Genomic DNA, 14,596 nt, shown 5'->3' on the forward strand with positions numbered 1-14,596 from the left:
CCACCTCACTCTGTCTTTCTCTTTCTGTCTCTCTTTCTGTCTCTCTCTCTCTCTCTCTCTCTCTCTCTGTCTCTCTCTGGAGGATGAGGGGATAGGTAGGGGGAGGGCTGTCTCTCTTTCTGCTTTCTCTCTCTTCCCACTCTCCTCACCTCTCATCCCTCGCTCCTCTCCTCTCTCTAGGCATGATGAAGGTGGTCTCTACTGTGCTCCAGCTGGGGAACATTACCTTCAACAAGGAGAGGAACAATGAGCAGGCCACCATGCCTGACAACACAGGTGAGACATGACATCACCCAGGTAGTAACACAGGTGAGACATGACATCACACGGGTAGTAACACAGGTGAGACATAACATCACACAGGTAGTAACACAGGTGAGACATGCCATCACAAAGGTAGGAGATACACAGGTGAGACATGACATCACACAGGTAGGAGCAACACAGGTGAGACATTACATAACACAGGTAGGAGCACAGGTAACAACAGAGTTTGTTCACAGTAACACAAGCTTGAAAATACAGTTTATATTTAGCACAGATAACAAAGATAGGAAAGCACAGGTAAGAAAGACAACAGGTAACATAGCACTAACACAGGTAAGAAAGACAACAGGTAACATACCACTAACACAGGTGAGAAGACAACAGGTAACATACCACTAACACAGGTAAGAAAGCCACAGGTAACATGCCACTAACACAGGTGAGAAGACAACAGGTAACATACCACTAACACAGGTGAGAAGACAACAGGTAACATACCACTAACACAGGTAAGAAAGACAACAGGTAACATACCACTAACACAGGTGAGAAGACAACAGGTAACATACCACTAACACAGGTAAGAAAGCCACAGGTAACATGCCACTAACACAGGTGAGAAGACAACAGGTAACATACCACTAACACAGGTGAGAAGACAACAGGTAACATACCACTAACACAGGTAAGAAAGACAACAGCTAACATAGCTGTTATGATGAGTTTCTCAGGTATCAAAGAATCAAGGATGCAAGGATATACTTATACATTCTGTGGAGATTTCATACCAAGTATTTATTGAATCACGAGCTCGTGGGTTCATCTAACAAACGGACATGGCTTTGCCCTTCGTCAGTTGAACTAACTTAACAAAGAAGACACTCTATCTTATATAGCCTTTATTACCATCTTCCTGGCATACATCTGGCAAGTCTCCATGGGCACTCCCTGCCTTTGATGTTCATCACTCTTTACCCCAAGTCACTATTCTAAACATCACTCATGCTATCCTAAACATCACTAATCTACCTTGACATAATGGAATGTAGACTTCATGGCCCCAAACCACTCATCTCTTAACTCTTTCACTGTCCTCACAATACTATGGCATGACATCACTATACCATAAAAACATCATATCAATAGCACTAACACAGGTGAGAAAGACAACAGGTAACATACCACTAACACAGGTAAGAAAGACAACAGGTAACATACCACTAACACAGGTGATAAGACAACAGGTAACATACCACTAACACAGGTGAGAAAGACAACAGGTAACATACCACTAACACAGGTGAGAAGACAACAGGTAACATACCACTAACACAGGTGAGAAAGACAACAGGTAACATACCACTAACACAGGTGAGAAAGAAAACAGGTAACATACCACTAACACAGGTGAGAAGACAACAGGTAACATACCACTAACACAGGTAAGAAAGACAACAGGTAAATACCACTAACACAGGTGAGAAAGACAACAGGTAACATACCACTAACACAGATGAGAAGACAACAGGTAACATACCACTAACACAGGTGAGAAAGACAACAGGTAACATACCACTAACACAGGTGAGAAAGACAACAGGTAACATACCACTAACACAGGTGAGAAGACAACAGGTAACATACCACTAAAGAACAGGTAACATACAGTATGACAAATCTTTCTCTTCTCTTCTCTTCTCTTCTCTTCTCTTCTCTTCTCTTCTCTTCTCTTCTCTTCTCTTCTCTTCTCTTCTCTTCTCTTCTCTTCTCTTCTCTTCTCTTCTCTTCTCTTCTCTTCTCTTCTCTTCTCTTCTCTTCTCTTCTCTTCTCTTCTCTTCTCTTCTCTTCTCTCCCTCCCCCTCTCTCTGTCTATCCTCCCTTCCTCCCCCTCTCTTCTCTATCTCTCTCTCCAGCGGCTCAGAAAGTATGCCACCTGCAGGGTATCAACGTGACAGACTTCACCCGTGCCGTCCTCACCCCCCGCATCAAGGTGGGCAGAGAGGTGGTACAGAAGGCTCAGACCAAGGAACAGGTACTCTTCTATTATGTTATCTTCTACTCTATTCTATTCTACTCTATTCTACTCTGTTCTATTCTACTGTATTCTACTGTATTATATTCTACTCTATTCTATTATACCCTATTATGTTCTATTCTACTCTATTCTATTATATTCTACTCGACTCTACTCTACTCTACTCTACTCTATTCTATTTTACTCTATTATGTTCTATTCTATTTTACTTTATTATATTATACTCTATTCTACTCCACTATATTCTTCTCTTTTCTATTCTACTCTACTCTGCTATATTCTATTCTACTCTATTCTACTGTATTCTACTCTATTTTATTCTACGCTATTCTGTTCTATTCTAGTTCATTCTATTCTATCCTGTTCTGTTCTATTATATTCTACTGTATTCTATTCAACTCTACACTATTCGACTCTATTCAACTCTACTCTATTCTACTGTATTCTATTCTACTCTATTCTGTTCTACTCTATTCTGTTATTTTCTGTTCTACTCTATTCTACTCTATTCTATTCTATCCAACTCTACACTACTCTAATCTACCATATTCTACTCTATTCTATTCTACTTTACTCTATTCTATTCTACTATATTCGACTATATTTTCGATCCCCGGGATCTAATGGCATATTATTATTATTATTATATTCTACTCTATTCTACTATATTCTACTACACTACCGGTCAAAAGTTTTAGAACACCTACTCATTCAAGGGTTTTTCTTTATTTTTACTATTTTCTACATTGTACAATAATAGTGAAGACATCAAAACTATGAAATAACACATATCATGTAGTAACCAAAAAAGTGTTAAACAAATCAAAATATATTTTATATTTGAGATTCTTCAAATAGCCACCCTTTGCCTTGATGACAGCTTTGCACACTCTTGGCATTCTCTCAACCAGCTTCATGAGGTAGTCACCTGGAATGCATTTCAATTAACAGGTGTGCCTTCTTAAAAGTTAATTTGTGGAATTTCTTTCCTTCTTAATCCGTTTGAGCCAATCAGTTGTGTTGTGACAAGGTGGGGGGGTATACAGAAGATAGCCCTATTTGGTAAAAGACCAAGTCCACATTATGGCAAAAACAGCTCAAATAAGCAAAGAGAAATGACAGTCCATCATTACTTTAAGACATGAAGGTCAGTCAATATAAATGCTTCACAGAGTTCAAGTAACAGACACATCTCAACATCAACTGTTCAGAGGAGACTGTGTGACTCAGGCCTTCATGGTCGAATTTCTGCAAAGAAACCACTACTAAAGGACACCAATAAGAAGAAGAGACTTACTTGGGCCAAGAAACACGAGCAATGGACATTAGACCAGTGTGTCCAAATTTGTGATTTTTGGTTCCAACCGCCGTGTCTTTGTGAGACACGGTGTGGGTGAACGGATGATCTCCGCATTTGTATTTCCCACCGTAAAGCATGGAGGAGGAGGTGTTATGGTGTGGGGGTGCTTTGCTGGTGACACTGTCTGTGATTTATTTAGAATTCAAGGCACACTTAATCAGCATGGCTACCACAGCATTCTGCAGCGATACGCCATCCCATCTGGTTTGGGCTTAGTGGGACAATCATTTGTTTTTCAACAGGACAATGACCCAACACACCTCCAGGCTGTGTAAGGGCTATTTTACCAAGAAGGAGAGTGATGGAGTGCTGCATCAGATGACCTGGCCTCCACAATCCCCTGACCTCAACCCAATTGAGATGGATTGGGATGAGTTGGACCACAGAGTGAAGGAAAAGCAGACAACAAGTGCTCAGCATATGTGGGAACTCCTTCAAGACTGTTGGAAAAGCATTCCAGGTGAAGCTGGTTGAGAGAATACCAAGAGTGTGCAAAGCTGTCATCAAGGCAAAGGGTGGCTATTTGAAGAATCTCAAATATAAAATATGTTTTGATTTGTTTAACACTTTTTTGGTTACTACATGATTCCATATTGATGTCTTCACTATTATTCTACAATGTAGAAAATAGTAAAAAATAAAGAAAAACCCTTGAATGAGTAAGTGTTCTAAAACGTTTGACCTGTAGTGTATATTCTACTCTATTCTGTTCTATTCTACTTTATTATATTCAACCCTATTCTGTTCTATTATATTCTACTCTATTCTATTCAACTCTATTCTACTCTACTCGATTCTACTTTATTAAATTAAATTCTACTCTATTCTATTCTACTCTATTCTATTCAAACCTACTCTACTCTATTCTACTCCATTCTACTCTATTGTATTCTAATCTATTCTACTGTGTTCTACTCTATTGTATTCTACTATATTCTATTATATTGTATTCTACTCTTCTCTATTCTGTTCTATTCAACTCTATTCCATTCTACTCTATACTACTCTATTCTATTCAACTCTACTCTATTCTGCTCTATTATATTCAACTCTACTCTATTATATTATATTCTACTCTGTTCTACTCTATTCTGTTCTACTCTATTCAACTCTACTCTACTCTATTCTATCATGTTCTACTCTATTCTTTCTATTCAACTCTACACTACTCTAATCTACCCTATTCTATTCTACTCGGTTCTATTCAACTATATTCTTCTCTTTTCTATTCTACTCTACTCTGCTATATTCTATTCTACTCTATTCTACTGTATTCTACTCTATTTTATTCTACGCTATTCTGTTCTATTCTAGTTCATTCTATTCTATCCTGTTCTGTTCTATTATATTCTACTGTATTCTATTCAACTCTACACTATTCGACTCTATTCAACTCTACTCTATTCTACTGTATTCTATTCTACTCTATTCTGTTCTACTCTATTCTGTTATTTTCTGTTCTACTCTATTCTACTCTATTCTATTCTATCCAACTCTACACTACCATATTCTACTCTATTCTATTCTACTCTATTCTATTCAACCCTACTCTACTCTATTCTACTCTATTCTACTCTATTGTATTCTACTCTATTCTACTGTGTTCTACTCTATTGTATTCTACTCTATTCTATTCTATTGTATTCTACTCTACTCTATTCTACTCTATTATGTTCTATTCTACTCTGTTCTACTCTATTCTACTCTACACTATTCTACTCTACTCTACTCTACTCTACTCTACACTATTCTACACTATTCTACTCTACTCTACTCTATTCTATTCTACTCTACTCTACTCTACTCTACATTTACATTTTAGTCATTTAGCAGACGCTCTTATCCAGAGCGACTTACAGTTAGTGAGTGCATACATTGTAATTTTTTAGAATTTTTTTTTTTTTTTTTTTTTATACTGGCCCCCCGTGGGAATCGAACCCACAACCCTGGCGTTGCAAACGCCATGCTCTACCAACTGAGCTACCTACCTGCCAGCCATTCCCTCCCCTACCCTGGACGACGCTGAGCCAATTGTGCGCCGCCCCATGGGTCTCCCGGTCGCGGCCGGCTACGACAGAGCCTGGATTCGAACCAGGATCTCTAGTGGCACAGCTAGCACTGCGATGCAGTGCCTTAGACCACTGCGCCACTCGGGAGACTAGTCTACTCTACTCTAGTCTAGTCTATTCTACTCTACTCTACTCTACTCTATTCTACTCTACTATACTCTATTCTGTTCTACTCAATTCTACTCTACTCTACTCTATTCTACTCTAATCTACTCTACTCTACTCTACTCTACTCTAATCTACTCTACTCTACTCTACTCTACTCTACTCTACTCTACTCTATTCTATTCTACTCTATTCTACTCTATTCTATTCTACTATATTCTATTCTAATCTGTTCTACTCTATTCTACTCTACTCGACTCTATTATATTCTACTCTACTCTACTCTATTCTATTCTACTCTACTCTACTCTACTCTACTCTATTCTCTTCTACTCTATTCTATTTTACTCTACTCTATTCTCCTCTATTCTACTCTACTCTATTCTACTCTACTCTACTCTATTCTGTTCTGTTCTACTCTACTCTACTCTACTCTACTCTACTCTACTCTACTCTATTCTACTCTACTCTACTCTATTCAACTTTACTTTATTCTATTCTACTCTATTCTACTTTATTCAACTCTACTCTATTCTACTCTTTTCTATTCTACTCTATTATATTATATTCAACTCTACTCTATTCTACTCTACTCTGTTCAACTCTGCTCTACTCTATTCAATGATACTCTACACTATTCTACTCTTTTCTTTTCTATTCTACTCTATTATATTATATTCAACTCTACTCTATTCTACTCTATTCAACTCTGCTCTACTCTATTCTACTTTATTATATTCTACTCTATTCTATTCAACTCTACTCTATTCTACTCTAGATTCAACTTAATTGTACAATACCTTCCTCTCACATGTTCAGTTAAAAGTTTAATCTTATTTTCTACAGAGACCTGGCATCATATAATGTATGAAGTATAAATAGTTATAGTACATTCTCTATCTCTCTCTCTCTCTCTCTCTCTCTCTCTCTCTCTCTCTCTCTCTTCTCTCTCTCTTTCCCCTCTCTCTCTCCCTCTCTCTCTCTCTCCCTCTTTCTCACTCTCCCCCTCTCTGTCTTTCTCTCTCTCTCTCTCTCGCTCTCTCTCTCCCCCTTTCCCCCTCTTTCTCTCTCCCCTCTCACCCTCTCTCTCGCTCTCTCCCCCTCTCTCTATTCTCTCTCTCTCTCTCTCCCCCCCTCCTCTCTCTCTCTCTCTCTCTCTCTCTCTCTCTGTCTCTCTCTCTCTCTCTCTCTCTCCTCCTCCTCTCTCTCTCCCTCTCCCCCAGGCTGACTTTGCCATCGAGGCCCTGGCGAAGGCCATGTATGAGCGGTTGTTCAGATGGATCCTAGCGAGGGTGAATAAGACTCTGGATAAGGCCAAACGTAAAGGAGCGTCATTCCTGGGGATTCTAGACATCGCTGGCTTCGAAATCTTTGAGGTGAGACTGAGGAGCATCATCTTTAAGTTGACAGAGAAAGGATAATCTCTGGATAATAGCATCTGCTAAATTACTCAAATTTAAACAATTTAAAATGGGTAGATGTAGCGATTCGGGAGCCCCATCTGCCTCCCAAAAAGGACATTTCCCCCTGTATGTTTCCTGCTATGATTATTATTATCCCACAATTAAAAGTAGTGCACTAAATAGGGAATAGGTTACCATTTGGGACGCAGACCTGATGTACAGTACTGTGACATGAGCAGTACCTCTATGTTCACATCCATATCTCTCCCCTCTCCCCTCCTCAGGAACTACCACGATACTGTAGCTCTGTGTTAACCACTATGTAACTTCTCCTCAGGAACTAACACGGTACTGTAGCTCTGTGTTAACCACTATGTAACTTCTCCTCAGGAACTAACACGATACTGTAGCTCTGTGTTAACCACTATGTAACTTCTCCTCAGGAACTACCACGATACTGTAGCTCTGTGTTAACCACTATGTAACTTCTCCTCAGGAACTACCACGATACTATAGCTCTGTCTTAACCACTATGTAACTTCTCCTCAGGAACTAACACGGTACTGTAGCTCTGTGTTAACCACTATGTAACTTCTCCTCAGGAACTAACATGGTACTGTAGCTCTGTGTTAACCACTATGTAACTTCTCCTCAGGAACTAACACGGTACTGTAGCTCTGTGTTAACCACTATGTAACTTCTCCTCAGGAACTAACACGGTACTGTAGCTCTGTGTTAACTGCACTCACTAACTGTAAGTCGCTCTGGATAAGAGCGTCTGCTAAATGACTAAAATGTAAAATGTAACTTCTCCTCAGGAACTAACACGATACTGTAGCTCTGTGTTAACCACTATGTAACTTCTCCTCAGGAACTAACACGGTACTGTAGCTCTGTGTTAACCACTATGTAACTTCTCCTCAGGAACTACCACGATACTGTAGCTCTGTGTTAACCACTATGTAACTTCTCCTCAGGAACTAACACGGTACTATAGCTCTGTGTTAACCACTTTGTAACTTCTCCTCACGAACTAACACGATACTGTAGCTCTGTGTTAACCACTATGTAACTTCTCCTCAGGAACTACCACGATACTGTAGCTCTGTGTTAACCACTATGTAACTTATCCTTCTCCTCAGGACAACTCGTTTGAGCAGCTGTGCATCAACTACACCAACGAGCGTCTGCAGCAGCTGTTCAACCACACCATGTTCATCCTGGAGCAGGAGGAGTACAAGAGAGAGGGGATCGACTGGGCCTTCATAGACTTCGGCCTGGACCTGCAGCCCTGCATAGAGCTCATCGAGAGACCGGTAACACACACACACACACACAGAGACGGAGACACACACATGCACACATACACACTGGACCTACATCAATGCACACATGGATGAGTGCTGGTTCCCTAAAGCTACACCCCCCCCCCCCTTCTAGAACAACCCTCCAGGTATCTTGGCTCTGTTAGATGAGGAGTGCTGGTTCCCTAAAGCCACCGACCTGTCCTTCGTTGAGAAGCTGATGAACACACACACGTCCCACTGCAAGTTCTCCAAACCCAAATCACTCAAAGACAAGACTACCTTCTCTGTTCTCCACTACGCCGGCAGGGTGAGATGAGATTATATGTTTCTGTCAGAAGAGTTCTCCACTACGCCGGCAGGGTGAGATGAGATGATATGTAGGTGGACTACAATGGTGCTAGCTGGCTGATTAAGATCATGGCTGTGTTGAGGTTGTGGTTATGTTGTGTTATGGTTGTGGTTGTGTTGTGGTTGCGTTATGGTTGTGTTATAGGTGGACTACAATGGTGCTAGCTGACTGACTAAGATCATGGTTGTGTTGTGGTTGTGGTTATGTTGTGTTATGGTTGTGGTTGTGTTGTGGTTGCGTTATGGTTGTGTTATAGGTGGACTACAACGGTGCTAGCTGGCTGACTAAGAACATGGTTGTGTTGTGGTTGTGTTCTGTTGTGGTTGTGTTGTGGTTGTGATGTGGTTGTATTGTGGTTGTGTTATAGGTGGACTACAACGGGGCCAGCTGGCTGACTAAGAACATGGTTGTGTTGTGGTTGTGTTATATTGTGGTTGTGTTGTGGTTGTGGTTGTGTTATGGTTGTATTGTGGTTATGTTGTGGTTGTGTTGTGGTTGTATTGTGGTTGTGTTATGTTGTGGTTGTGTTGTGGTTGTGTTGTGGTTGTGTTATGTTGTGGTTGTGTTATGGTTGTATTGTGGTTGTGTTGTGGTTGTGTTGTGGTTGTGTTGTGGTTGTGTTATGTTATGTTGTGGTTGTGTTATGGGTGGACTACAAAGGGACCAGCTGGCTGACTAAGAACATGGTTGTGTTGTGGTTGTGTTCTGTTGTGGTTGTGTTGTGGTTGTATTGTGGTTGTGTTATAGGTGGACTACAACGGTGCTAGCTGGCTGACTAAGAACATGGTTGTGTTGTGGTTGTGTTCTGTCGTGGTTGTGTTGTGGTTGTGATGTGGTTGTATTGTGGTTGTGTTATAGGTGGACTACAACCGGGCCAGCTGGCTGACTAAGAACATGGTTGTGTTGTGGTTGTGTTATGTTGTGGTTGTGTTGTGGTTGTGTTGTGGTTGTGGTTGTGTTATGGTTGTATTGTCGTTATGTTGTGGTTGTGTTGTGGTTGTATTGTGGTTGTGTTATGTTGTGGTTGTGTTGTGGTTGTGTTGTGGTTATGTTGTGGTTGTGTTATGGTTGTATTGTGGTTGTGTTGTGGTTGTGTTGTGGTTGTGTTATGTTGTGGTTGTGTTATGGGTGGACTACAACGGGACCAGCTGGCTGACTAAGAACATGGTTGTGTTGTGGTTGTGTTCTGTTGTGGTTGTGTTGTGGTTGTATTGTGGTTGTGTTATAGGTGGACTACAATGGGGCCAGCTGGCTGACTAAGAACATGGTTGTGTTGTGGTTGTGTTCTGTTGTGGTTGTGTTGTGGTTGTATTGTGGTTGTGTTATAGGTGGACTACAACGGGGCCAGCTGGCTGACTAAGAACATGGTTGTGTTGTGGTTGTGTTCTGTTGTGGTTGTGTTGTGGTTGTATTGTGGTTGTGTTATAGGTGGACTACAACGGGGCCAGCTGGCTGACTAAGAACATGGACCCTCTGAATGACAACGTGACGGCTCTCCTCAACAACTCATCCAACCCCTTCATACAGGACCTCTGGAAGGATGGTGAGGCACAGGATGCATCCCAAATGGCACCCTATTCCCTATATGGTGCACTACTTTTGACCAGGCCCCATAGCACTCTGGTCAAAAGTAGTGTACTATATAGGGAATAGGGTTCTATTTAGGATGCAAGCACAGTTGGTCTACCACCCATTCACTTTACTGTACTCCCATCAGTAGAAATGTGTTGGTCTACCACCCATTCACTTTACTGTACTCCCATCAGTATTCTACTCTCTTTCCTTCTTGTGTGTCATCTGTTCTTCTCCCTCCCTCTCTTTCATCTCCTCCTCTTTCTCCCTGCCTCTCACCTGTTCCTCCTAGCCTTTCTTCTCAGATATCATTAATAATCATAGTTCTGTTTCCAGTGGACCGTGTGGTGGGTCTGGAGACCATTACTAAGATGTCAGAGAGCTCGGCCCCCAGCGCCACTAAGTCTAAGAAGGGCATGTTCAGGACAGTGGGTCAGCTCTACAAGGAATCCCTGGGCAAACTGATGACCACGCTGAACAACACACAGCCCAACTTCATACGCTGTATCATCCCCAACCACGAGAAGAGGGTGGGATACTATCGCCCACCCAAAACACCTACAGCTATTTCTACACTTTTCATCAATGAATCTCCTCTCCTTCCTCTCATGAGTCACCTCTGTTCTCTCCCCCCATTCTTCCTGTGTGTGTAGGCAGGGAAGATGGATGCTAACCTGGTTCTGGAGCAGTTGAGGTGTAACGGGGTTCTGGAAGGGATCCGGATCTGCAGACAGGGCTTCCCCAACCGCATCGTGTTCCAAGAGTTCCGACAACGGTGAGGAACGTTCTAACCCCAGCGCTAAGGAACCACGATTGTGTCTGTGTAATTATCCCATAACAACATATATTCTTCCTTCTGTTTTTCATTCTTCTTCTTCTTCTTCTTCTTCTTCTTCTTCTTCTTCTTCTTCTTCTTCTTCTTCTTCTTCTTCTTCTTCTTCTTCTTCTTCTTCTTCTTCTTCTTGTAGCTATGAGATCCTAGCAGCCAACTGCATCCCTAAGGGTTTCATGGACGGGAAACAGGCTTGTCAACTAATGGTGATTTCATATTACTGAAACGTCTGAGTTGATCTTACTGAAACAGTCACTGAGCCTAAAAACCTTTTGGCACATTTTAACCTGCACTTTTAGAAAACCTAAAGTTGAGCAATGAACTAAATACGACAAATGTTCCTACCTTAGTTATGGATAAGTAAAGATGTATTCTGAAGGGACCTTTGTTTTGAAAGGTGTCATGATAAAGGTGTTATTGAATGCTGCTCTCACTTCCTCTGTAGATGAAACACCTAGACCTGGATCCTAATCTGTTCCGTATCGGTCAGAGTAAGATGTTCTTCAGAACAGGAGTGTTAGCCCAGCTGGAGGAGGAGAGGGACATTAAACTGACTGTGGTCATCATTGCCTTCCAGGCCCACGCTAGGAGCTTCCTCGCACGCAAGTTAGTGGAACAGTGTTGCTTCCAGCCTGGGCTCCAACCAGGGACCCTCTGAACACATCAGCACATTTTTCAGCCATGAAGTAGCGTTACCAGTCGCGCCCACTAAAGCACGATAGCAGACACTCTGATGTGTGTTCTCTCCACAGAGCGTTTAGCAAGCGTCAGGCCCAGCTGACTGCTATGAAGGTGATTCAGAGGAACTGTGCCGTCTACCTGGTCCTGAAGAACTGGCAGTGGTGGAGACTCTTCACCAAGGTACACATTCACACACACACAGGTGTTTGATTTCGGACTGGGTATCTCTCCTATCCAGTGATGTTGAAGTTCTGCTACATCCATCACTTTTTGAGTATATCATAGTTTTGATTGGTTGATTTGTTTTGATATTATCTCTTATGTAAACTTTGATTGGTCGTCCCGCAGGTGAAGCCCCTCCTCCAGGTGACGCGACAGGAAGAGGAAATGGGTCAGAAGGAGGAGGAGCTGAAGTCTGCCAAGGATCTGGCTCAGAAGAGCCAGGCGGAACTGAAGGAGATCTCCCAGAAACACACACAGGTGAGATGGGGAGACATACACACACACATTTACATTTACATAATTTAGCAGACGCTCTTATCCAGAGCGACTTACAAATTGGTGCATTCAACTTATGATAGCCAGTGGGACAACCACTTTTTTTTTTTTTTATAGGGGGGAAGGATTACTTTATACTATTCCAGGTATTCCTTAAAGAGGTAGGGTTTCAAGTGTCTCCGGAAGGTGGTCAGTAACTCCGCTGTCCTGGCGTCGTGGGGGAGCTTGTTCCACCATTGGGGTGCCAGAGCAGCAAATAGCTTTGACTGGGCTGAGTGGGAACTGTGCTTCCGTAGAGGTAGGGGAGCTAGCAGACACACACACACACAGGTGAGGCAGAGACACACACACACAGGTGAGACGCACGCACATACACACACATGCACACACTCTCTCTCTGTGCACTCTGTGTGTATCTACTGTAGTTGGTAGAGGAGTGGACTAAGCTCCAGGAGAAGCTTTAGGCAGAGACAGGGCTGTACGTGGAGGCAGAGATGATGAGGGTTCACACACACACACTCACTGTCTCTCTCTCTCTCTCTCTCTCTTTCTCTCACGCTCTCTCTCTCTCTCTTTCTCTCACGCTCTCTCTCTCTCTCTTTCTCTCACGCTCTCTCTCTCTCTCTCTCTCTCTCTCTCGCTCTCCCTCTTTCTCTCTCTCTCCCTCTCTCTCTCTCTCTCCCTCTCTTTCTCTCTCTCTCTCTCTCTCCCTCTCTCTCTCTCCCTCTCTCTCTCTCTCTTTCTCTCATGCTCTCTCTTTCTCTCATGCTCTCTCTCTTTCTCTCTCTCTCTCTCTCATTCTCTCTCTCTCTTTCTCTCAAGCTCTCTCTCTCTTTCTCTCAAGCTCTCTCTCTCTTTCTCTCATGCTCTCTCTTTCTCTCATGCTCTCTCTTTCTCTCATGCTCTCTCTCTTTCTCTCTCTCTCTCTCTCATGCTCTCTCTTTCTCTCATGCTCTGTCTTTCTCTCATGCTCTCTCTCTCTCTCTCTCTCTCTCTCTCTCTCTCTCTCTCTCTCTCTAGGTAGTAGAGGAGCGAGCTAAACTGGAGCAGAAGCTTCAGGCGGAGACAGAGTTATATGCTGAGGCAGAGGAGATGAGGGTTCGTCTGGAGGCCAAGAAGCAGGAGCTGGAGGAGGTGCTCCATGAGATGGAGGTGCGGCTGGAGGAGGAGGAGGAGAGAGCCACACAGCTGCAGCAGGAGAGGAAAGACATGCAGCAGCAACTACAGGTGGGCAGATCCAAAATAGACACCGAGCGATTACCTTTTCAACTATGGTATATCAGTGATGAGACAAAATAATTTCAATCCCTTTCAGAGACTTTGGCATGAAATGTATAAAATGCTAATATCGATATTACCGGGTACATTGACTTCCATTGGTTTTTGATTAGAAAATGCTGAAGTTAGTGGATGGTGGATTGACTGCACTCTGTCCTTATCCATAGACTGGTATAAATGGAAGGCCCTGTTGTGGGTCATGTGACCCTGTTGTGGGTCATGTGGAGGTCCTGTTGTGGGTCATGTGGAGGCCCTGTTGTGGGTCAGGTGGAAGCCCTGTTGTGGGTCAGGTGGAGGCCCTGTTGTGGGTCAGGCGGAGGTCCTGTTGTGGTTCATGTGGAGGCCCTGTTGTGGGTCATGTGGAGGCCCTGTTGTGGGTCATGTAGAAGCCCTGTTGTGGGTCATGTGGAGGCCCTGTTGTGGGTCATGTGGAGGCCCTGTTGTGGGTCATGTGAAGTGACAAAGACCATGTGGGTTGAAACATTGTGATTGTATTATCTTTATTAAAACATAAATTTTGGGAACAGAAAACACACACACACAAACACTCACAAACTCTTCTCCTATTTCTCTCGCCTCCCTCCCTCCCCCTCTCTCCCTCGTTTCTCTTCCTCTCTCCATCCCTTTCTTCCCTGTGTATATTAGGCCATGGAGGCCCAGCTGTCGGAGGAAGAGGACTCTCGTCAGAAGTTGCAGCTGGAGAAGGTGACTGTTGAGGGGAAGGTCAAGAAACTGGAGGAGGATGTTCTCATCATGGAAGACCAGAATAACAAACTACTCAAGGTACATTTTTCTCCACCCCTGTGCCAATAAACACCATTCACCCATCCATCCACCCAT

At 42.8% G+C, this 14,596-nt stretch overlaps 1 protein-coding gene across 1 annotated transcript in view; it reads left to right on the top strand.

Moving 5' to 3' along the window:
* LOC121570335 (myosin-11-like) overlaps positions 1–14,596 on the top strand; it is a 69,142-nt gene that overhangs the window by 22,186 nt on the left and 32,360 nt on the right. The window contains exons 11-24 of the mRNA XM_045213238.1: positions 181–276; positions 2,181–2,299; positions 7,060–7,212; positions 8,382–8,555; positions 8,680–8,853; positions 10,324–10,438; positions 10,804–10,997; positions 11,121–11,242; positions 11,436–11,505; positions 11,745–11,905; positions 12,052–12,160; positions 12,329–12,460; positions 13,499–13,705; positions 14,402–14,539. Coding sequence (XP_045069173.1) covers positions 181–276; positions 2,181–2,299; positions 7,060–7,212; positions 8,382–8,555; positions 8,680–8,853; positions 10,324–10,438; positions 10,804–10,997; positions 11,121–11,242; positions 11,436–11,505; positions 11,745–11,905; positions 12,052–12,160; positions 12,329–12,460; positions 13,499–13,705; positions 14,402–14,539 — 1,964 coding nt within the window. The remainder of the gene's footprint in view (positions 1–180; positions 277–2,180; positions 2,300–7,059; positions 7,213–8,381; positions 8,556–8,679; positions 8,854–10,323; positions 10,439–10,803; positions 10,998–11,120; positions 11,243–11,435; positions 11,506–11,744; positions 11,906–12,051; positions 12,161–12,328; positions 12,461–13,498; positions 13,706–14,401; positions 14,540–14,596) is intronic.

Source organism: Coregonus clupeaformis, unplaced genomic scaffold, assembly GCF_020615455.1.
Source record: "Coregonus clupeaformis isolate EN_2021a unplaced genomic scaffold, ASM2061545v1 scaf0093, whole genome shotgun sequence".
Lineage (NCBI taxonomy): Eukaryota > Metazoa > Chordata > Actinopteri > Salmoniformes > Salmonidae > Coregonus > Coregonus clupeaformis.